Source organism: Portunus trituberculatus, chromosome 41, assembly GCF_017591435.1.
Source record: "Portunus trituberculatus isolate SZX2019 chromosome 41, ASM1759143v1, whole genome shotgun sequence".
Taxonomy (NCBI): domain Eukaryota; kingdom Metazoa; phylum Arthropoda; class Malacostraca; order Decapoda; family Portunidae; genus Portunus; species Portunus trituberculatus.
In genome coordinates this window covers 21,430,612-21,455,789 of record NC_059295.1, presented here as the reverse complement: position 1 = coordinate 21,455,789, position 25,178 = coordinate 21,430,612, and the positions used below count along the sequence as shown (strand labels likewise).

General features: G+C 39.2%; 1 protein-coding gene across 2 annotated transcripts; it reads left to right on the top strand.

Annotated features, from left to right (window-relative positions):
- Positions 1-1,597: 1,597 nt before the first annotated feature.
- LOC123516461 (zinc finger and BTB domain-containing protein 14-like) lies at positions 1,598-25,178 on the top strand. 2 transcript variants are annotated; one of them, XM_045275769.1, is made up of 5 exons: positions 1,598-1,809; positions 4,178-4,304; positions 4,629-4,820; positions 18,091-18,663; positions 21,249-25,178. In XM_045275769.1, the coding sequence occupies exons 2-5, from the start codon at positions 4,215-4,217 to the stop codon at positions 21,897-21,899; spliced, it is 1,506 nt and encodes a 501-aa protein (XP_045131704.1). In that variant the 5' UTR covers positions 1,598-1,809; positions 4,178-4,214; the 3' UTR covers positions 21,900-25,178. The 2 variants fall into 2 exon arrangements, with proteins under 2 accessions (XP_045131704.1, XP_045131705.1); XM_045275770.1 differs by having other exon boundaries at positions 4,165-4,304.

The following is a 25,178-nucleotide window of genomic DNA, read 5'->3' as shown; positions in this document are numbered from 1 at the left end:
TTACTGTATTGTGGATGCTTTTCATGCATTCTAGGTATTCCCACAATTCTTGTGAAGTGCTTTGAATGCAGAATATTGAAAAATTGTTACAATTTTTTTTCTTGCATTTCATAATGATGAAAGCTGATTTATGATGGTTATATGTAATATTGTGTGAACAGTGCACCAGCTCATGTACTTAGTGCTTGCATACATATTTTTCAACACATTTCAAATTACTACTGCTGCATATTGCTTTATCCTATCAGCTTTATGTATCTTGTGTTCTACGAAAGTGGTGCTATGCCTGAAAAATACTGATAATATAATGAATTCTTTAGATTGGTGGAACAATAGAATAAAGGAAACGTATTAGTGGTGGAAAGACTGGATGGATGTAGAAGAAAACGGAGTGAGGGATGCAAGGTTGTGCTTCAATGATCATGGAAAATTGTTGACCTTATGAGCTTGCAAAATACAGAACCACCTAAGTGAACAAGTTTATTCCCCTTCAAACTCTGCCAGCTTCAAGTCTGCTTGTAACTTACGGCAAGTCCTGTACCAAACTTCTTTAATACCTTAACAAGAATACAGAATTATAATTTTTTTCTAGTTCAATGTTTCAGATTTGCTGGTCTCTTATCTCCATACATGTGCTACAATATGTGGGTGTTGTCGAAATCAGGTTTTCTGTTATCCGATATTTTTTTTCTAAGTTTTCAATTCATCAGTATCGTCTATACATTTGTTTTTAAATTACAATTGATTATTTTTTGGTTTAGTAAAAGGCAAGCCGCTCTCCCTCCGCCCTCTAACCTACTCTCTAGAATCTACCTGCATTTCATGTAAATTTAACACTCACATATGTACCTGCCCATGAAATTTTTAATACGAGCAAAGAAAACTGTTAGTTCATAGTGTGTATGTTGCCTGGCTTTCCTCTATCCTTGACATTACTGTACGTCTGTCCCCCATTTTCCCCCGATCATTCGTCTCCTGATATCACCATGTCTCCCAGCCTATCCCTCATCATCCAACATCACCAGATCCAGTCTTTGCTTCATCACCTCACCCCACCACACCATTTCCCATTAGGGGGACAGTATGTAAGGCCGACTGCCCGAGGCGGTTCCTTGAATATACGAGGTATTGTTTCCACCAGCCACCACTATCTCCCAGTCTATAGCCAATCCCTCATCAACAAATGAATGTTATCATGAAATTAGATACACTTAGTAATTTGTTGCAAATACTTCTTACTACAGCCAATCCTAGCAACCCATAATTCTGTAATAATTAGAAACATCAATCACAACTTATAAACTAGGTATGTTTCCCTTAATTTAAGACAATTTCATCTTTCTTGTCGTGTTGGCTATGTTAACGCTAACTTTAAACAATAAGGAAGTACTTATTTTTATAACATTTTCAAATCATGGCACAAATCGACCTACGTAAATAGAATATGAACGTGAAATAAATATATGTAGAATTATAATGTACAAATAAAGTCTGAAGAAAGAAAATATAATTTTCTTGCTTCTTAAAATTTTGTTTCTTAATACATTGAGAATTGGTGATCCATAAGTGTTATTGTTTAGGCTGGTAGTCGCGGGAACATTTGCGCTGCGTGCTGCCGCCTGCCCGCCCAAAAGATTCCACTGAACTGCTCCACACCTTGCTGTTCTTCTTATTCCTGGCTTGTGTTGGTGGATTTTGCTATCCCCAGGCTGTTGTGTGACTAGAACCACCTCTCTCCACGCTACGTGATATGCGAAACACTTAGGACCTCAGAAGGCATTCACAAATCTGTATTAACACATCAACAAGGTAAGTCGTGGATGTTTCAGGTGAAGAAATTCAGTGGTGCAGTGATAGCGGGTGTTGAGCTGATGTCATGTGCGTCGCGGGCCTCCCTTAGGTATTTTTTTCTTATTCTTTCACCAGAGTCAACACGGCTTTTCTTGCCTTTCTCATCAGATAGACCTGTTGATTTTGTGTAGTTTGAACCTTGTATATACTCTCCAAATTGTTTATTTATAATGACAGCAATTTATAAAGTTAAGTAGTTTTATTGTGATTTAAGTCAATACACCTCGTGTAATTATAGCCCTCTGCAGGGCCTACATCTCAGTGTTTGGTCCAGTGTCCCACTTCATTAGGTTGATCTTGTTCTGTATTGAATTTGAGCCTGACCTTTTTAGAATGGTGTAGCGCCATGCCAATGGTTTGTTGGGCAGGCTACTCAAGAACAGGTCCAATATCTTCAATTTATATTAGTTATCGTGTAAGTTTACTTGTTTCATTTGAAAAGAGGAGAATTTACCAGGACTGTCACATCCCTGGTTTTATGCTCATGTCCAAGACTGACGCTTATAGACAACCCTACCTCATCTGTGGCTAGCTCATATTCGACTCACCCACAGTTACTTTATTTGTGGTGATTACTGATCATACTGTGACAACTGTCTGGTTCCTTGTACCGTGTGGTACTTGCTGGTCGAATGCCTGAGTGTGGTCAACCTTGGAGAGGATTTCCTTTACTGTTGTTATGGTGCAGACGTGGTTTTTAATCTTAACTTGGATGCCTGTCCCTGTATGTCTTTCTCCAGGTTTAGTTGTGCTGGAGGTGGCTGGCCTTCTCTCTCTATTGTAATGACCTTTATATTGCAATTCCTTGTGCAGTTTGCTGTCATGTTTTTTTTTTTTCTTCTTTATAGCAGTTTTATTTGTGTTTTTAACCTCTTTAATTTTCCCTGTGTATTTTGTTTGTATGCTGCATTTTAGTTTAGTGAATTAATACTTGGCAGTGACACCAATATGACCTTGGTTGTTACAGCACCTTCAGTCACATAGTTGGAAAAAAAAAAAATCTTTCTTAGTCAGGGACATGAGTCATGTAACACTGCACAGTGTAGTGGTTAGCACGAGCAGTTCACAATTGAGAAGACGTGGGTTTGAGTCTTGGGCATGATGAGGCAAATAGGCAAGCCTCTTAATGTGTAGGCCCTGTTTACCTAGCAGTAAGTACAGTGTCAGTGGTTGAAGTTACAACCTTTTGTTAAAGTGCATGGTGAACACATCTAAACTCTAAATGTTATATATTCAACATGCTCTCGCTTATCTCAAAATTGTGAATGCCTGCATCCCTGGGATAAATGTTTGATCATGTGGTAGCAATACCACTTCAATAACTCAAGCTCACGTCTAGTTGCTAGGTGTCCAGTTTCCTTCTAATTTCCTGCCCTCACGTTTATCGCAGTGTGTAGACAATAGACATCTCAATTTTCCTCTGAGGGACAAACATGGCCGGAACCATCATTAGCAAGACAGAGAGTACCCATATCATCACATTAAAGCAACCAGGAGTAAAGATCAACAAGATTTTTACTCATATTGGTCGCCACATGGCAACTGTTCTCTGCGTCCTGGCTATCAGTATATGAATGAGCTGCCTGAGTGAGGATGGTGTTCCCCAGCCAAAATCGTTCATTCATCTGTCATTGATGTCCATGGTAACCATACCAAATATTAGATGTTGATAAAGGAATAACTGTAGTAAATTTTCTATTGATTATCCATCATATTTTTCATGTGTGTTGTGAATATTTGGGTCGGTATAGGTGTGGGTCGCAACTTAAACTGCTGACACTGTAGGTAGGGATATAACCTGAGGGACTGTGGCCTTACTCTACCAGTGTGTGGTGTGTGAATGATATCAATCCTATCCAAAGATTGGTCAGTATGAGCTCTTGAGTTTTTTCTGTGCTGCCTAGGTAGCCCTCAGATGATCATAATTGAATGAATGAAGTTGGTGTATATCTGTAAATTCCTTGTTCATAAGACATTAATTTTGATGAAATTTGATATATATCGTTCTGGTAGATTTTGGTGTTTTTGTGGATAGATTTACTTATTTCTAGCTATTTCTATCATTAGTTTATGTGAGTGGGAGACGTTAGAAAATAAGACGTTGAATTGCACCCGAAACAATAACAAGATTTACTCAAAGTACATAAAAAGCTACCAGAAAGTTGCAGTTTCATCCAAAAATGTTAGCTAATTTTTCTTAGTTTAGAATGTCGTAATTAGGAAACCTAATCCATGTAAGCTTGGTATGGAAACTATTGTTTTTATTCTTGTGATTTAATGATAATGTATGCATTAATCCATCTTTGATTATAGTTTCATTTACCAGGAAAGCCTTGATTAATGGAAAATCAGATTGAGTTGTAATGGCTATGCATCAAGAAGAATTTGTGCAACTCAAGTGGAATACTCACCAGCTGGCATTCATTGACACTCTGAGCAGCTTACGAGACAAGGTGAGACATACTTGGATACTTGCTGATATTCACGCACCCACATGTACACACTCATGCACTCTCTCTCTCTCTCTCTCTCTCTCTCTCTCTCTCTCTCTCTCTCTCTCTCTCTCTCTCTCTCTCTCTCTCTCTCTCTCTCTCTCTCTCTCTCTCTCTCTCTCTCTCTCATTTATGTTATTCAAGATTTTTGTGTTTCTATAGATTAAGTTTTACCTCATAATGGTCCTCTTCTTTGCTGTATTGTATCCATTTGTTCCATATGTTTGTGTATGGGTATGGGTGTAGCTGTAGATGGGTATATTCTACCCTACATTTTCATTGCAGCAAGTGTACACAGATGTAACACTGTCCTGTGGAGACCAGTTTTACCCAGCCCATCGTCTGGTCCTGTCTTCCTGCAGCACTTTCTTTGCAAAGACACTTGAAGTATCTGGCTGCAAGGCTCCAACAATCCTTCTACATGGAATAGATCAATCAACCCTGGAGCAACTGCTGATGTTTATGTATGATGGACAGGTATGCATTATGCTTCATGAAGGTACTGTTATACGGGTTTCCCTCGCTATTCAGTGCCTCATTATTTGGTATTTCAATTTTATGTTCGTTATGCCTTATATCCATTTGCTTATTTCCTGTTGTCCGGGCTCATTTATCCGATTTTTAACTGATCACCAGAATGCAAAGAAACCAAACCCACCATGATTGCATCACCAGCCATGCTGGAGCTGCCACCCATCAAAGCTCATTATCTCTATAAGTAGAGATAACTAGCAAAGAGAATACTGCTAATTTTTTTCTGCTTGTCTTTTGTTTGTTTTCTACAGGAGCTGGTGATCAAAGGTTCAAGATTCTAGCATAGCCTTTGCATTGACACTGGATATAATTGTTGTTTCCTCCTTCATTCACTGCAATTAGTTCTTTCATCTAAATGTTTTCTTTTCTTTCTTTGGCTGTAGATGATTATGCACTGTTGTTTTTAGTAACATTTTGTCTGGAAGCTGGAAAGCAATCTCGAGTCACCTGCAGCATCAAGATAAGATCAAGATCAGTCTCTTGCTTATGTTCAGCCACTAGTGCATGTGTTTTGCTAAAAATTCACATTCATTGTTGGGTATTATGAGTGATACAAGTGTGATGTCTTTCAAATGGCCTGCAACACTTAGTGCTGGTGAATTGAAGGTCAAAAAACCAAGGAAAGGCTCCCCACCTCTCTCTAGCACTCCTGGAGCTGGATCCAAGATTCTTTAACATCAAAGCAACCTTCTGCCACAAAATGGCTTCCATGAACGCTTGGAGGGACGGTGACAAGTTTGCTATCAGGTTGCTCTGAGGTTGCTGGGAACACCACCTCTGGAGGTGGTGTTACTGTCTTATATTTGCATTTATGTTCACAAAACAACATTTCTATTAGCTTTTTACAAACCTTGCCCCCAAGAAAGGATTGTTTTGTAATGCATAAAGTGAAATCTTACAGGGAATACCAAAAAATAAAACAGATGAGATGGCCACAGACGACGGAGACTGACGGTGACTCGGCCGCTTCTTCTTCTTCTTGTGACCCTTTTAGCTTGCGCGTTGTTATTCACCACGATATTTTATGTATTCATATATGCTCATGCCATGAGGATAATCTCGACTCCGTGGCAGTGAGTGATAGTGAATTACTAATGAAATACCGCGGTATTTCATTAGTAATTCACTATCACTCAGTGCCATGGAGTCAAGGTTATCCTCATGGCATGAGCGTATATGAATACTAAAATATGATATCCATTATAGCAGGCAATAGAGGAGTGGAAACATAAAATATCGTGGTAAAAGACAAAGCGCAAGCTAAAAGGGTCACAAGAAAAAGAAGCGGCCGAGTCGCCGTGAGTCTCCGCTGTCTGTGGCTGTTACGTTCACTGGTTAAATGGATAAGATTGGCATCGGGGAGCCGGTGAACAATAACAATAAAAAAAAAAAAACTGCAGGTTCAACTGGTGAGGATATGCAAAGGGGGCACTTAAGAAGCTATTTAATAACTCAATAACAATGAAACTGACATACACATATAGATATAACATGAAACACATGAAACTGACATACACACACACACACACACACACACACACACACACATATATATATATATATATATATATATATATATATATATATATATATATATATATATATATATATATATATATATATATAACACAGAAATAAATACAACAATAAAGAACCCAACTTAATACCTAACAATAATACTAATCCTATATGGAGGCAATGTGGAAAAAACGGGACGAGGGGAAGTGATACTTATGAGTTGTTGCAGTGGTGAAGTACTGGGTGATGTGGATCCCACGGTAATCCAAGAGGCGTTGTGTTCACTGGTTGAGGCCTTGACCTCGACTGACTTCCAGAAATCAGGGAGCTCGCTTGAGTCGAATGGGGCCGCGTGAATCCAACTTCGGGACAGTAGTGGGGCTTCATGAGACGGTGACGTGGAGGGTTCATGAGACGGTGATGTGGAAGATTCATGAGACGGTGACGTGGAAGGGGAGGTGGAGAGGTGGCGAACGAGGTAGCAAGCGGAGGAGGTGAGGAGTGTGTTATGGGCGGGCCGTAACATTTCCTCCCCCCTAAGACCTCCATAATGGGCTCATGAAGGAGGTGAGATGGGAGATCTTGATAAGGCATCGGCAATGATGTTGTCCACCCCCTTGATATGGTGGACTTCCAAGTTGAAGGGTTGAGTTAACAAGGCCCACCTAAGTATGCGTTGGTTTCAGTTCTTCATAGCGTGAAGGAAGGCCAAAGGATTGTGATCAGTGAAGAGCTTCGTAGTTTGAGGGCCAGGATGAAGGTAGCACTCAAAACGTTGGAGCGCCAGGACGAGTGCCAGAGCCTCCTTCTCAATGGTAGAGTAGTTGAGTTGGTGTTTCTTCAGTTTGGCGGAGTGATAGGCGATGGGATGGAGGATGCCGCTTGTAGAAGGACAGCACCCACTCCAACTCCACTCACATCCATTTGTAGATGGAAGGGGCGAGAGTGATCTGGCGTCCAGACCACTGGCTCTGAGGAGAGGAACGCCTTAAGATCAACGTTGGAAGGCTTGGTCGCAGGTCGACATCCAGTGGAAGGGGACGTAAGTGCTGATAAGGTCTGTCAGGGGCGCGGCCAGGGTGGAGAAGTTCCTACAGAATCGTCTGTAGAAACAGAGCTTTCTTGGTGGTAGGGACAAGGAAGCCAAGGATGGCCTCCACGTTGGCTTTCTTGGGGCGAACCTTGCTGTTCCCCACCACATGTCCCAGGTAGACCACTGTAGACTTCCTGAAGGTGGACTTGGCCAGGTTGATTATAAGACTGGCTTCCTGCAACCGACCCATCAGCCTCCGGAGACGGGTCAGATGTGTCACCCAGCTGTCCGAAGTCACCACCAGGTCGTCCAGATAGGCAGATGTTCCCTCCAAGTCTTGGTTGATGTAATTTATAGCCCTCTTGAAGGTGGCGGGAGCATTAGACAAGCTGAAGGGCATCACTCTGTACTGGTATAGCCCGAAGGGGATGATGAAGGCGGATATTATTGGGGCCTCGTCCGAGAGGGGAATCTGGTAGTAACCTTTAAGTAAATCTATGGTGGTTACAAATTTGGCTACTCCTATGTTGTCTATAAAGTCCTCTATCAAGGGCAATGGATAGGAGTCTGGTACTGTCACTTTATTTAATTTCCTGTAGTCGGTGCAAAATCGACTACCATCTGGCTTAGATGTTAACAGGCAGGGAGAAGCCCAAGGAGATATGCTAGGTTCTGCAAGGTGATGACGGAGCAGATAGTCTACCTCTTTTTTCATCAAGTCTCTTAATGGGTGAAATGTGATAGGCTGGTTGTCTTATAGGCTTGATGTCATTAGATATTAATGTTATATCATGTTGGATAGTAGTACAAAGCCCTGGAAGGTCACCTGTGATTTCTGAAAAGTCTAGCAATAACTTTTTAAGATCAGACTGTTGTGAAGGTGTTAAGGAAAGAAAAACCTCATCAAGGTTGGACATGATTTGGCTGTTTGAGGGGCGTCCTTTAGGTGATGAGAAGAGGAATTCGATGTCGGACTCTTCCTCAGGGGACACAGGACCAGACTCCTTCCCTACCAGACATACAGGTACAGTGCGAGACAAGTCGTCCTCTGGTTCTCTGGAGTGGTAAGGTTTCATTAGATTAATATGAACTAGTTGGGAATCCTTACGACGGTCAGGAGTGTGGACCACATAGTTTAATGGACTTAGTTTTTGAGCCACAACATAAGGTCCCATGAACTTACTGTGAAGAGCATTGCCTGGAGTGGGGAGAAAAAGTAAAACCTTGTCTCCTGGTTTGAAACTTCTCATGACAGATTTGGGAAGAGAATTTTGTTGCATTTTAGTTTGAGATTTGAGGAAGTTTGATTTAGCAAAAGATCTGACTTCACTGATTTTATTCTTAAGGTTACTGATGTAGTCAGACACACTGGGGCTTGAAGGAGTATTTTGAGTAAACCATTGATCCTTTAATATTTTGAGAGGCCCCCTGATCTGTCTACCATAGAGTAATTCAAAAGGGGAGTAACCTAAAGAATCTTGAGGAGATTCTCTTAAAGCGAAGAGAAGAAAGAGATACTTTCATCCCAGTCTCCTTGATGCTCCAAGCAATACTTCATCATGGATTTTAATGTTTGGTGAAACCGCTCCAGACAGCCTTGGGATTGGGGTGGTAAGCCGAGGAGGTTACATGGTCGATGTTTAGCTCATTCACTATCTGTTGGAAAAAATTGCTAGTGAAATTGCTACCCTTGTCAGACTGAATTTGTTTTGGAATTCCTACCGAGGTGAAAAAATGTATTAGATGTTTTACAATGGTCTTTGATGTGATGTTCTTAAGAGGGAATGCTTCAGGGTACCTGGTAGTGGGATCCATGAGGGTTAACAAATACTGATTCCCTCGTTTGGTTTTGGGTAAGGGCCCTACGCAGTCCAGAACGATCTTTTCGAAGGGCTCCGTCTGAACTGGAATAGGCGTCAGAGGAGCTGGCACAAGGCGTTCGTTAGGCTTACCCACAATTTGACATATATGACATGTTTTTACATAGTGTGACACATCCTTTTTCATTCCTGGCCAAATGTTGAAGAGCCTTCTTGTAGGTTTTTTGGATGCCTAGATGACCTGACAATCCATCATGAGCTAGTTCTATAATGGCTGGTCTTACAGACAAGGGATGACAACTTGATGTGTTTCTGACCAGGTGTCTAGTTGTTTCAGTTCAGGAGGTCTGTAGGCACGCATCAGGACTCCTTCCTGATAATAAAAACAAGGCAATTTAGACATATCCTTTGTCTCACTGGCAACATGTCTGATCTTAGCCAAAGTGAGATCCTGTTCCTGAGCATTAATCAAATTCTCCTTTGAAATGATGTTATTGTACAAGTTGTCAGTAGAGGCAGTCATTGGTGGAGGAGGTGGTGAAGGGGCAGGGGACTTGGACTGAGACCTGGTGACTGCACACACTGGGAAGAAGTGAGGGGATGTTTCGTCCAGGGTCTTAGTGGGACTTTCTGTTAAGGGGGAATCAAGAACAATTAAGTTTGGAACAGCCAAGTTACCCGCAAGATCGTTACCCAGTACAAGATGTACCCTCGGTACTGGCAGTTCACCAGGTTTAATGGCTACCTCAACCTCTCCTGAAATGAAGGGCACTGTAAGCTAATGTTAGCCAAGGGATAGGAGAGCTGTGATTCGAGACCTGTAAGGATCACCTTCTCCCTAGTGAAAGCCTGTTTGATGTTAGGGATGACATCTTCCCTTAAGATGGATTGGGCAGCACCTGTATCTGCAGAACCTTGACATTTATTGCCTTGTCTTTACCATCAGTCAGGGACACTTTACCTTGATACGTGTATGAGTCATAAAGTTCTAGAGGAGAGTTGACAGGGTTAGCTAGGGCCACTGGTTTCTTGTTCTCAGGGTTGTTAGGTTTAGGGGCCAAAGAATGTTAGGTTTAGCCACAAAAGAAGGTTGATGTTGAGAGACCTTGCAATTTGGGTGTCTACATTTTTGGATCGTGTGACCTGGTTTCTTACAGTATGTACACCAGTGGGAATTATATGCATTTGGCGAGAATCCGGTCGGCTTACCACCTGCGCCCCCAAAACCTTCCCCAAAGGAGGACCTAACATTAGATGGTGAACCACGACCTCTACTACCCAGGGATCCCATCAACTAAGCAAAGGGATCAGCCACTTTAGCGGCAGACATAAGCTCACTCTCTCCCCGTTCTTCCACATGCTTCAGAATATTAAAGGGTAACTTGTTCTTCCATTCTTCCAGGACCATTAGATTGAGCAACTCCGAAAAGATGGTAATGTTAAGGGCGGCTAACCATTTCTTAAATTGTCTTAGTTTCTCACAAGCAAATTCAACATAGGTGTGAGACTGAGAGTCTGGTTTCACATACATATTGTCTGTATCCGTCAGAAGTGATAGAGTAGGCGTCTAGAATGTTACCTTTGATCTCTTCATACTCTACCTCATCACTAAGCCCGTTGTATACCCTGTAAGCTTTTCCTACTAGCTTGGGGACAAGGAGAGACACCCACTGATCCTTGGGCCTATTAACAATGCTCTCAAAGGCACGAAATGACCTGAAAGCATCAGATTCATCAAAATGGGGGACTAGCGGAGCAGCTGTAGCAGGATTAAAGCTTGCTAACTTTTTCTTTAAATCTATTTCTTTCCCTCTAAACTTAGCGTCATTTTGTAGGGTTAACTCCTGAAGTTCTAACTCTTTCTCCTGCCTTTTAAGTTGTAACTGAAATTCTCTCTCTTCTTTTTTTTTTCCTGTAATTCTCTCTTCTTTTTCTGCCTGTAATTGCATTTGTTTCTCTTGCAGCCGGTATTCTAGTCTAAGCTTCTCAATTTCCCACTGACTTATCCTACTCTTATCCTGTTCTTCCTGGGGACTGTGTATTATAGTCCTCATAGAGGCTGCTGACATGGGAGTTAACTCTTCTATGGCATTTCCTAGCAACTGACCTTCTTGCACTAGATGTTCAACAACTACATTCTTAATGACCTCTTTAGTCATCTGAGACGTGATGGGAACATCAAAATGTTTAGCGATGGCTTTCCATTGGTCTTTTTTTATGTTAGCATCTTTAAGTTGTTCCAGAGAAGTGTCAGCACAAAAATCTTTAACGTTAAACTGAGCGGAAGCCATATTAAATAGATGTTAAACAAAAAAAAATGATAAGTGAATTACTTAAGTGAGGAACTTGGCAGAGGGATAATAAAGGCAACCTTGGAAATTACCTAGATTATACTTAAGTAAACACTTATGAGTACAATCACTAATGGGGGGTAAACTAATTACGGCATTAAGAGGGATCCGGATTACTCTAGTTACGAGACTTGAGAGGATGAGGAGTGAATTGTACTGGGACTTGTTATTGATAAGGAGGCAGATTAGTCTGAGGGACTAGTTAAAATGGCCAATTATAACTAGCGAGAAAAATGATCCGCGAAGTGAGGGGATTGAGGGTTCACACGAACATATGATGATCGCATGAACATATGATGATCCCAACACTTGGATAACACTTATTACACACCTGCCTATGTGCAAAAAATAGAGATAAGTGCTATCGGTGAACACGCCTTTCTACCTGGTTTCCTGCTCTTCCACTGCTATGTGATACCAATGAAAGTCACTAAGCACTTTTAACCCAAAGGGAGCCACTTGATCGCACAAAGGTAAATTTAAACCATATGCAGAGTAAGTTACAGAAAAAAAACACATCAAAGTCACAACACCACAGAAACACAAAAAAATAATGTTATCACAGAAAAAAATGTCACTGGAAAAATGGAACACAGAACAAGGGTTATAAGTGTCCTGTCACGGTCACCAATTGTTACGTTCACCGGTTAAATGGGTAAGATTGGCATCGGGGAGCCGGTGAACAATAACAATAAAAAAAAAAAAAACTGCAGATTCAACTGGTGAGGATATGCAAAGGGGGCACTTAAGAAGCTATTTGATAACCCAATAACAATGAAACTGACATACACATATAGATATAACATGAAACACACGAAACTGACATACACATATACAGGCAACCCCGTTTAACGAAGGGGTTACGTTCCTAAAAAACACTTCGTTAAGCGAAACTTCGTTAAGCGAACCGATTATAACAAGTTTAACCCCTGACTTGAACTTCCGTAAGCAAAGCGAGAGTGCATCATAGTACAGTAAAAGGTTTAATGAAAGTAAAAATTATGAAGTTAAACATTTAGGTAGTTTAATTTAAGTCATTATAATGTATACTAATGTATGTATGTATGTAACTTTATAATGTTGATGATCTTAACTTTATGAAGGGAGGGAGAGTGAAACGGGAAATACACTAACTGGCAATCTGTGGAATGTAAACAAAGTGCGCATCATGGTACCGCATACAAAACTTATGTACCACATTTCCACAAGGCTTTCCACTTTATCCATTGTAGAGTCACGAGTTCAGGTGGTTCTTTAAGCTTTCAAGGAAGATGCGGTCTCACCAGCCTTCTTAATAGAGTCTGCTGACTTGAAAATAGTAGATAGTAGATGGAGTCAAGATGGTGGCAAGCAATGTTATTAGTTTTCTGGCCTCTCTCTTGTCTGTGAATAAAACCCAGCTTCACTTTGAGAGTAAGACACTTCCTGGTCTTCTTAGGAACGTTAGGGCACATTGCAGGGCGTTTTGGTGGTAAGTTGAACTAGGGAAGATGAGGTGCTGGTGATGCTGTTATGTTTAAACTGGGGAGTGAGTGGTGCACGTGATCTTGATCTTGATGCTACAGGTGACGCAGAATTTCTTCTGAGTCAGGCCTTTGTATTGGCAGTGCCTGTGTTGTCCACGAGAGGCTTGATCTTGATCTTTATTCTACAGGTGTCTCAGGATTTCTCCTGAGGCATGCCTTAGTACCAGCAGCTCCTGGTGTATTCAAAAGCCTGTCAGCTTGCATGATATGGTGGGACTTTCAAATTTGGAAAAAATTACCTGGATAAAACTTTGTTAAAGCGAGTTTGGTGTTCGTTAAACGAGCAGATGGTAGTAAAACGAAACCTTCGTTGTAGCGAAATTTTGTTGTGTGAACCTTCATTAAACGGGGGTTGCCTGTATATATAACACAGAAATAAATACAACAATAAAGAACCCAACTTAATATCTAACAATAATACTAATCCTATGTGGAGGCAACGTGGAAAAAACAGGACGAGGGGAAGTGATACTTATTAGGTGTCGCAGTGGTGAAGTACTGGGTGATGTGGATCCCACGGTAATCCAAGAGGCGTTGTGTTCACTGGTTGAGGCCTTGACCTCGACTGACTTCCAGAAATCAGGGAGCTCGCTTAACACTTCCGCTTGAGTCGAATGGGGTCGCATGAATCCAACTTCGGGACAGTAGTGGGGCTTCATGAGACGGTGATGTGGAAGGTTCATGAGATTGTGATGTGGAAGGTTCATGAGACGGTGATGTGGAAGGGGAGGTGGAGAGGTGGTGAACAAGGTAGCAAACAGAGGAGGTGAGGGTAGTGGAGTATGTTACGGGCGGGCCGTAACAGTGGCCATCTCATGTCTGCTTTATTTTTTGGTATTCCATATAAGATTTCACTTTAAGCATTACAAAACAATACTTTCTTGGGGGAAGGTTTGTAAAAAGCTAATAGAAATATATATAATTTTTTTTTTAACCTATGTGGTATGTTGGGGATCAGTCCAGAACGCATCCCCCTACTTCCATTATTTCCTATGGAAAAATTATGTCCGCTTAACGAATTTCCGCTCTACGAACAGCTTTGACATCCCCTATCCTGTTCGTTAAGTGGAGTATTACTGTATTATGGTAATACTGGTATTACCAGTAATACAGTATCAGAACGGTACAGTGGCAGCTGCAAGAAGGGAGATGACGGAGCTTTGTACATGACTGAATGTGTGGCCATTAGATTACCAGATATTTTCACCACTAATAAGCCTTTGGTGTTAATGTTTATAAGTGAAAAACTACAGATAGAATGCAAGAGAATGTTATCCTGATGACCGCGGCAGCACTATAGTCCGACTTAAATATGAAGGCCGCTGAGGGGGGGAGACCTAACGGGGATTCCCCGGCTGCGGCATCGCCAAGCATCGTAGCACATGTTTCAATCTCATTATTAACTTACATCTTAATGAACCGTCATAAAAGTGTATTCCTCTAAATTTCTAATAAGGATGTAAAGAGAGCTTTGAATATTGTTTTAGTGTAATGAAGACAATTTTGTATAGGTACCACAAACTGTAGCACCACTGCTCTCCAGCATTGCTACTTTTCAAGGTTGGACATGGGTGAGGTCAACCTCCCTGACTGCTGATAATCCCCAGGTCAAATTGAGTCACTCCTCCTCTCCCTGTCGCTCAGGATGTAAGGTGAATATCTCGTCTGCGCTACTCGCCATCGCAACCTTCATAGTCAAGAGAAATTAATTATTTACAGCATCAACAAGTTCTGCTTAGAGGATTCTTTTATTATCAATGTGGAGGACACTTCTGACGAAGAACTGTCTGATTAAATAGATGAGAGAGGATTATGCCTACAGGGTAAAACCTCTATAAAAAAAAAACGCACCTTAACTCTTACCTTATGGGTGGTGTGGAAAAAGAGTAAAATAAAACAACAAAAAAAATGTATGTCTACTTGTCTATTTTAGAGAGAGAGAGAGAGAGAGAGAGAGAGAGAGAGAGAGAGTGTGTGTGTGTGTGTGTGTGTGTGTGTGTGTGTGTGTGTGTGTGTGTGTGTGTGTGTGTGTGTGTGTGTGTGTGTGCCGCGTCACAGAAGAACCAATACGTAAACTGTTGAAAGACTCGCGCAAGCAGGATTATACACACACACACACACACACACGTGCATGAGAGAACTATATAGTAATAAGAAACAGGAGGAAGTAGTAACAAGCCACAGAGAGAGAGAGAGAGAGAGAGAGAGAGAGAGAGAGAGCGAGCGAGCGGGAGAGATGGGCGTTTCTCCACACTTCAGTGTTAATCCTATAATTGGGGCTGCGACATTTGGTGACGCCACAACCGGGGAATCCCCGATAGGTCTCCCCCCTCAGCGGCTTTCATATTTGTGTCGGACTATAGTCATAATTGGCAGAGGGTGAATGGGGACACCAGGAAGCCTTTGTTTACAACCACATGTGTGGATGTTCAACTATCAGATATGTTTTCGAGTATTAAATCGAACTTTTGCATTTGAGTATTGAAAAGTTCGAGTATTGAGTCTCCACTGTATTTAATTATGTCTTCTTAAATATGAAGTACCATTAAATCAAAATCGCATTATTCAAACTTGTGTTAACCCTTTCAGGACACAAATAGGTTTTTGGGTCATGTCTGTGAGATGCTAATTCAGCCAAAAAATTGAGGTTTGCAAAAATGAAAAAAATCAATATTCTCATGCATAATAGTGTTATGCATCTACTGTAAAAAATTTAGGTCTCTACTCACCCTGGAAAGTGGTGCAGTAACGATGGGAAGTTGGCTTTCTGATGGTATGTTGTGCGCTATTGAGTACTGCCATCGTAGCGGGTGGTTATTTTCCGCCGCAACTTGTGCAGGTATTCTCACTAAATTACACAGAATTTTCTGCCTGATTTGAACTGCAGTTGCTCGGAACTGCTCCAGAATGTGATAGGGTAATTATTTTTCACACCTGTGCATACATTATGCCCACACAAATAATATAAAATAGGTTTTCAGAGTGTTTTCTTGATGTACATACTATCATGAGTGAGGATACGCATGCCCATATATGGTAATATATGAAATACGCAATATACTACCAATAAATGAATAATATTTGGCATATCTGCTCTCTAACAACAAGATTTGATCATTACTCTTGTTATTTCTGTAAATAAATGCACAAATAACCACTAGCGACGTCGTAAAATAATAATAATTGTGAAAAAGGGGCATCTGATACTCTACTGTGTGGATGCCATTGTGACTATATTTTTCTTACCACGCAAGTGATGGCGCGTTCCATGAGTCGAGGGAGGATGGGAGAATGTCATCTGGCAATTAGCAGCAGCCAGGAGGCGCGCGGTTTAATTCTGTGACTCGTCAAATATGGGACCATGATCGTGGACAGGAGGCATTTCCTTCAAAGCCACGATCGTGGTCCGGAGCACTGAAAGGGTTAATTGAGAGTTTATTGTATACATACTGTTATGGTTAACTGCTGCTCACCGGGGAGTATGACGCTCCACAGGGTCCCCAACACTATATTTCACAGCAGCCACAACACTCAGGTTCTTTCTGCTGAAAATGTGCAAACTCTAATAGACTGCTGTTCCCTCACGGTGTCACAGCTGCCCTGAGAGGCGACGAGATACTCCGCTCTCACTCTTGCTTACTAAGGATTTGGTAATGACACCAGCATGTACCAATCCCTTCCCTGAGCCTTGCACACCCAGCCCTGAGTAGTAGACAAATAATACTACAGAAATAGAGATCGCCAGCAGTGTATAACTTCCCCCACTGCTAGGGAATCTCCTTAGCAACTCCTTCTCCTCCTACACCAAACCAAGTAGAATTTATAGATAGTATATAAGTTATGTGTTAAGGGCGAAGCCTTAATACTCCGTAGAGAAAACCGCCCACAAAGACAATTCCACCCACTTCTCTACAGGAGTATTAATGCCTCTCCACACGCCTTGTACCCAGGCTGTAAGTGCCCACAGACTGGGACAAGACACGTGGTGTATATTATTATATTACTTAATGCAACAGATGCTTGCCAGCACCTGTCAAGACTGACTCCACGTGCCTATAGCTTACTACACGACACAATACGTATTCCACATCCGGTGGTATACACAAGCCCAGCTATCAACTCCGGGTGACAACCAGCCACACAGGGAGTCAAGATACACGTAGCTAACAGGTCGTACAGACGATTACTGCACGCTGACTGGGAAACAGCATGAAGCTTCCTACCAGACAACCATTGTGTGTGGCTAAGGCCACTATACTCATTATACTACAGAAACTACACAAAAAGATGGTGGTAGCACACAGCCGCCCACCAAACCACACTGGTGACCACGGCCACCTAAAAAAACAACAATCGGGACGAGACAATACTGCGTCCCTCCGTGTCGCCACTCACCAAGAGGGGACGAACGCAAAAACTCGGGAAATGCAGCCAAACCAGCTGCACTTTCCCCTGGAACAACAAACCTGTTGCTCCACACCGTCACAGCCTAACCAGCAGCAAACCAGCTACTCAAAAGGGAGGGCACAACTCCCAGACCGAGACTGTTGAGCACACAGAACAGCCTAGCAACACGTGTCTCAACCCTGTGCCAGAACCCAAGAGCGAACGTGTCTACCTCGGCTAAAGACTGGCTCGGTACTGAAGAGATGCCTGCCAGGCCCAGCGAGATGGCAGGAACAGAGAGGGGGAGGGTGGCCGCACTACGGAACAGCAAGAGGCTGTGCTGGGGCCGCCATACAATACGCAAATAGTAAAATAAAGGGGAAATAATGCAGTGCCCCTCACAATACATGCACACTATGATCCCTGCTCAAACTCTGTACAATACAACTAGGTAAATACATACATACATACAGATTGCAAAGAATGACTGCCCATTTTAGTTTCAAAATGTCATTAACATAAATAATTATAGGTTACATTAAAACTCAATATATTTTTCTTATTTTTCCTTTTTTACAGGTCACAATTTCAAGAGAGGAATTATCAAAACTGCTGGAAGCTGCCAAGTGGCTGGGAGTGAAAGGTTTGGATTCAGCTCTTGACAAGCACAAGGTTAATGAAGCTTCAAGTTTAGGGGAAGCATTTGATTCTGCTCCTTTCCCAGAACCTTTGAGACAGTTATTTTCTTCATTAATTGGTACCAACCTATTACAAGAGAACATAGAAGATGCAGTAAATTTTTATAAACAAATAATCAACAAAATGCAAGAAACTGAAGCTGCTAATAACCAAAGCTCAGAATTAGTGCAAGATTTCTCAGAACCAGAAACAAACCAAGAAGAATCTCAAGACATTATTACTGTTGAAAAATTTGATGATTTTCTAACAGATCCAAATTCTGAGGAGCTAAAAGACAACTCTTCTCTTGAGTTGAAAGATGATACTAGCAGCAGTTCCTTCCATGGATGGACAGAAGGTGAAACTGACTTTAAATTGAATATAAAAGAGATATTTGAAGAATCACGTGAAATAGCTGAAACAAATGGTGTAGATTCCTCAAGTACCCCAGGGAAATTTACAGAAAGTAGCAAAGTAAGTATTGTAAATTATCATCAAAGTAAACTAGCTTTTTTTCTAATTTCTTTCAAGTTACCAGATTCCAGGTTATTTATCTCTTCATTATCTCTTATCATTCATTTCCATTCATATTTTTCATAACCTCCATGAGTTCATTGATTATTTAAGTATGTATTGGGTGATATCTGTTTGTTGTCTTCTATTAAGTTTCTGTTTAATTGTGGTGCCCCTTGCTATAGTGAGGTTAAGTGACACCTGGGTTGTTGCATGCATCAGATAGAGCAATTCAAGCTCTTTCATGAGGTACCTGATACATTCTGAAAGCCAAAAACATATGTTCATAAAGTTAGAATATGATTAAAAAAAACTAAGATTTTTCCCACTCCCAGAGCACACTGTAAGATACCCATGCTATAGTGAAGAAAGTGTCAGAGAGAATTACTGGGATATATATATATATATATATATATATATATATATATATATATATATATATATATATATATATATATAAATAATATATATATGGTATAGGGGTTGATAAAAATAAACCGAAAATAATTATTAGGGTAATGAATTTTAAGTAACTGATTCAGTTTCCTTCGCACTACGTAGCTTAGGTGTCAATACGGTAGTTTAATATAGTAATTCTTACTTGACTTATCATCGTTTTCTGATTTGGCAGTAAATATATTATTCAGGAAATTAGATATACAATTTTCTATTAGATTTAGTGGGTAACTATTATTTTGAAAGAAATTTATCAGGAAATTTATTTCATCATGGAAAGCAGTCCAATTTGAAGAGAAATGGTAGCATCTATAAACAAGCATCTTAATTGCATTAATTTTAAATAACCTGGGAATAAAGGAGTTGAAATTCATACCCAGTCCAGTAAAAGTAGGTTTACGGTATACTGATGTCGTAACTTTATCGTTACTACGGGAAACTTTAACATCTAGAAAAGAGATAGAGGCATCCTTTTCTAATTCGCAAGTGAAAGTGATATTTTGATGTTATGAATTTAGGTGATTTAAGAAAGGAGTAACATGGTCAATATTGTGAAACAAGAGGAAGCAGTCATCAACATATCGTTTATAGAACGCTGGTCTGAAGGCTTCAGGACATTCAGATAACCATCTTTTCTCATGAAAGCATAAGAAAGTATTTGCTAATGAGGGTCCCAGGCAAGAACCCATGGCTACGCCATCAGTTTGAACATACACTTTTTTGTTGAAGATAAATGGGGACTCTTTTATGCTTAACTCTAAAACGTCTTTAAATTGTTTCTGAGTGTAGTTCATTAATGTGGGTGAATCCTTAAATAGTTCATTACTAATTATTTCAATAGTTTCATTTTCATTACCCTAATAATTATTTTCGGTTTATTTTTATCAACTCCTATACCATTAAATCTTTCTTTCCTTATAAAGACAAAATCCCCACTAACCTAATACCCAATGTAGTATATCAGTATACTTGTTCGGTATGTAAGCACCAATACATAGGCGAAACGTCCAGAAACCTCACTCCGTGTATCGCTGAACACAAGGGTATATCTCCCAGTACAGGATCTAAGATAACCCCAATTTTTTTCCCCTATTCGCTCACATTGTCTAGATTTACGGCATAAATTAACAGATGACAACTTTAAAATATTAATGAAAGCTAATTACCTAAGCGACATCAAAATTCTTGAATCTTTATTTATTCATAAACTAAAACCTGAACTAAATATAAATAACCAAACTGCTTCCCACTCTTTAACTATTCTCTAGCTTCATTCACATCTAATTTTTGGTTTCATAAAAGTTTTTGTCGAGACCTTCCTTTCCTTTTCCTCTCACTCACATCACAGCTCCACTACGTAAAGGTAATGACCCACTGTTAGATAAAAGTTTGTGTTTTTTTTTTTCATAAATGTTAGACTAATTAATTTTTTACTATATTCATATTTTAGACATATATCTTGTCATTTAACTCAATTTTATTTTTTTTGCTAACCTGATGATGCCAAAAGACTCGGTGAAACGTTGTTGAAAAATAAACTCTGGTCCTCCATCGTGGATGTTTTTTATGTGTCCTTACTTGTTTTTTATATATATATATATATATATATATATATATATATATATATATATATATATATATATATATATATATATATATATATATATATATATATATATATATATATATATATATATATATATATATATATATATATATACACACTTGATATCCTTCCCTCAACATAACTGTCCAGTCCCTTTCCTGCAACATCTCACTTCTTTCTCTGTAACTCCTGATCCAGTATATTTACATAAGTGCTATTTGGCCACTGATGTCTAGCACACTAGTATCTTTTGGTTAACATTTCTAACTTATTTAATTGAATTTTTTATTGATTTTATTTAATTAATTACTGAACTAATTAATTTATTTTGTTTTAGAGGGGTTATTTCTTGCCTTGCAGTAAATGTCATCTTTTTTTCAATGATGGGATTTACTAAGTATATTAAGAACTATGTTGATTATAAGGATTTTATTGCAAACTTTGTACTACACTTTGATGTTAAGAAAATTATTGGTATTCACAGGAAAACAATGATGAAGCTGTGAACAAGAGAAGTCTGAAGTGTAAACATTGCAGGAAGTCTTTCAAGATTCGCAAAGACATTGCAACACATCTTCGTACTCATCATGGTGAGATACATCATTATTGCTTCACCTGCCAAATACAGTTCTCAAATAAGAAAGAGTTCGCTACACATATGAAACTTCATAAAGCACCAACAGTGCACTCTTGTAACATGTGTGAATATGTGACTCACAGCCAGTATGGTCTTAATAAACATATTCTTGTGAATCATAGAGCTTCAAAAAAAAAGTCAGATTTGATGCTTCCTAAAGTGCAACTTACAAAGGAAAGAAAACAAAAATCTAAAATTCTTAAAAGAACATCACAAAACTCAGATTTCCATGACTGTTCCAGTTGCCTGAAGAGATTTAGAGATGAGACGAGTCTTAAGGAACATGCAGACAGAGGTTGTAAAGGGATAATTAAAAGCAAAGATGGTTACCACTGTCCTCTGTGCTTGTATGTGTCTAATAGGTTACGAAGTGTTGAGGATCATTTGAGTAGACACACAGGTATATACCGTTTTCGCTGCTCCTATTGTCCCTATCAATGTATCAGGAACTTCTACCTCAAAGATCACTTGAACAAAAAACATCCAGAAATTAAATGAATAGATTAAGAAACTTTTGCTACAATTGTAATGTTATTGGATTCTTTTGGTACAATTGAGTTTTAACATTTGGATTGAAACAGTATTGGCTTGTGAAAAGTTATTAAACTGATAGAGATCATTTGAATAAGTTTTCATTTGTGTACATTGCATCATTAATTTACCTGTAAAAAAAACATGGAAGTTATCTTTCAATATAGTGTTAAATATTTGCAGTTCAAACTACCAGTTACCATTGGATGTCAACATATATGACTAGTACAAGTATTTCAGCACTCAGCTTTCCCTTCACTATACAAGTACTGCCTACTATACAATTCACCATTAGACAATATTTCATTTTTTTCTTCTTTGCTACCTCTTATCCATTAAACAATTGGCTGTGCTTTATTTTTACCATCGCTAAAGTGCACACTCACTTGCTCTGCAGGCAAGTAACACACAATATATAAATGGATATGTACTGACATGCCCAAATAAATGCAGCTATACTTGTCTGCCTGTGGAGTGAGTGAGTGTGCATTCCAGGGATTGTAAAAAAATACAATTGCTTAGATTTATATTGAGGAAAAATGTGTGGCCCCATTACCAAGTTATTGTATCCTAGTGACATGACAGAAGCCAGAGAGTCACAGTGACTGTCTGGCATGTGACTGACTAAACCTTGAACTGAACCAAGTGGGTCACCAGTGATCATGGATGCAAAGACAAGATGTGTCAAATGCATAAATAATGATAGTTAAGATAGTATTAATGATAGTGATAACAATAATAAGTACAGTAAGCCCCCGCACTTGGCGAATTAATTAGTCTGGCGAAACTACCGCCAATTGCGAATTTTGCCAAGCACGAGTTCTTTATACCATATCAGTTGCCTAAAAAATGCCTCAATCAGTCTTTGGTCATTGCCAAAGTCCCTCCTTTGACCCGTAAAATAGCATCTTTCGAACCAAAATAAAATCTTTTGCCTTCACATGTACAAAATAGACCAATAAACAATAAATAAAGCTAATAAGACATGATATAAAGGCTGTAACTAACCTTAAATAGAGTGATCTTGATAATTTTCTTCTTTTCACTCATACCGTACAATTTGTGATGCTTTCCTTGTCTGTACTCCCGTTTTTCCACCCATTTCCCTCGTCCACTTTCGTCATTGCCACCACCACCATTGTCCTTAATCCCACCGGTACCACCTGTTGCACTGGTAGAGGCCATGTTGGTGATAAATTGCCAGAATTCGTTCCCACACTAGCAGAACGAGGGTAGCACAAACAAAATGGCTGAAGGGAACTCTCACATTGCGTTCTGATAGGTTTAGAGAGAAGCCTGACGTCACCGGGGAACCGTGTGGTTTGCTGTGTGGCCACCAGGGGACTGCCAAGTTTGAATTCAAATCACCAAGCGTGCACTCGGTGGTCCAAGGCTACCCTACTGCCAAAAGTGAATCTTGCCAAGCTGAGATTCGCCAAGTGCAGGGACTTACTGTAGTAACAATAATAATAATGATAATGATAAAGGGAAAAGAGAATTAAATCATACACCTTCACAGTTAATCCCCTTTAGCTACAAAGGGATCCTTCAGCCTCAGGGGAGACAGAGATATGACACTACTATTTTTGTTTATTCTGTTATTGTTGTATGCTGGTGTTTGTTTTGTTTGTTAACTTGTGTTTTATTTATTGCTTTAGACAATTGACATTTCATGTTTTTTAATGGGTTTTAGTGGGGCACATGTAGAATCTTGGAACACCTATTATTTGTATTCATCTTGAGTTTGGTAGCCCATTGTTCACTCTGTGATTGCATTTCAGGAAAATAACCTTTAACAGTTACCAACAGGTAACTGTTCGAGAGCTGAATTATGGAACAGCAACTAAAAAAGGTTGAGTTAAAAAATTTTGTTAAAAATTGATTTGGTAGAAAAGAAGGCATCCAGTTATCAACTTTCCACTCTATTTGAAAGAAATTCAATGGTGGTTAAAACATTATTCATAAATTATTTCTCTCCAGGCACACAGTCCTTACCTAACAAGTAGCCTTTTCTTATAACACTTCAACTTTAGCAATAGTAATTTATTAAAGTACTTTTATCAACTTTTCACTAAAGAAGACCACACATGAGTTTTGGTTTCAAACTTCAAATGGTTTGATTACTTACAAATCTTATTCATAATTTTGGTCCCTGTTCCCTCTATACATGTGTTATTTGAATAGTTTATTTCAGCTGCTTTTGTGCAGTTCCATGTTATCACTGATACTTGGTTGAATTGTATGTTTATGCTGCTTATGAGAAGAGTATGTATTATTTCATTCTCTCTCTCTCTCTCTCTCTCTCTCTCTCTCTCTCTCTCTCTCTCTCTCTCTCTCTCTCTCTCTCTCTCTCTCTCTCTCTCCATGTAATCCATCTTTTCATGCTGTGCATGGGATCTTATACAATTCTACTGTTAAAGTTACAATGTGATATAGTAGTCTTAAGCATTCATATATTAAGATAATACCAAAGTTGTGAAAATTGCTGTGTAATAGTAAATGCATTAACATTGTATTTCATAAGTGTGTAAAATGTTTTTTTTTTTTTTTTTTTTTTTTTTTTTTTTTTAATTTTATTATTATTATTATTATTTTCATTATTATTATTATTATTTTATTTTATTTATTTATATTTCTTTTATACTGATTATTCTTTGAAGATAGGAAGAACTAAGTGCACCTTCACTATTGTTTGGACTCGTTTGCCTCAAGGTTTCTTATGGCCGGGAGTATCAACAATAACTTTAGGTATTCTGCAGTGGCTCTAAAACACTGATAATGAAAGTCTTTTAATGTCCTCATGTCTTAGTTATGAGGCAAAGATAAATTTTTTTATTGATTTTAATAGTGTGTCTGTGTGTGTGTGTGTGTGTGTGTGTGTGTGTGTGTGTGTGTGTGTGTGTGTGTGTGTGTGTGTGTGTAGCTGCCATGTATCAGCTATGTGCCTTCACAGAAATTTCAGCCTGGCATGTATAGATATTTGATTATTATATACATATAACCTGAACAGCTTATGTATGTATATTAACTTTTATGTATTATAATGTTAGTTTTCTATTCCTTTTGTAAGCAGTTGCTTAGAAAATAACTGAAACTGTCCATATTTTAGGAAAGGAGATGGATTTTAAAATATTGCCATGTCTGTCATGTAAGTTCTTTATTACAAACAGTTCCATTGTATGATAAAAAAAATTGTAATAATTTTTAAAGAATCTAGAAATAAAGTTTACAAGCTATTTCTTTCCA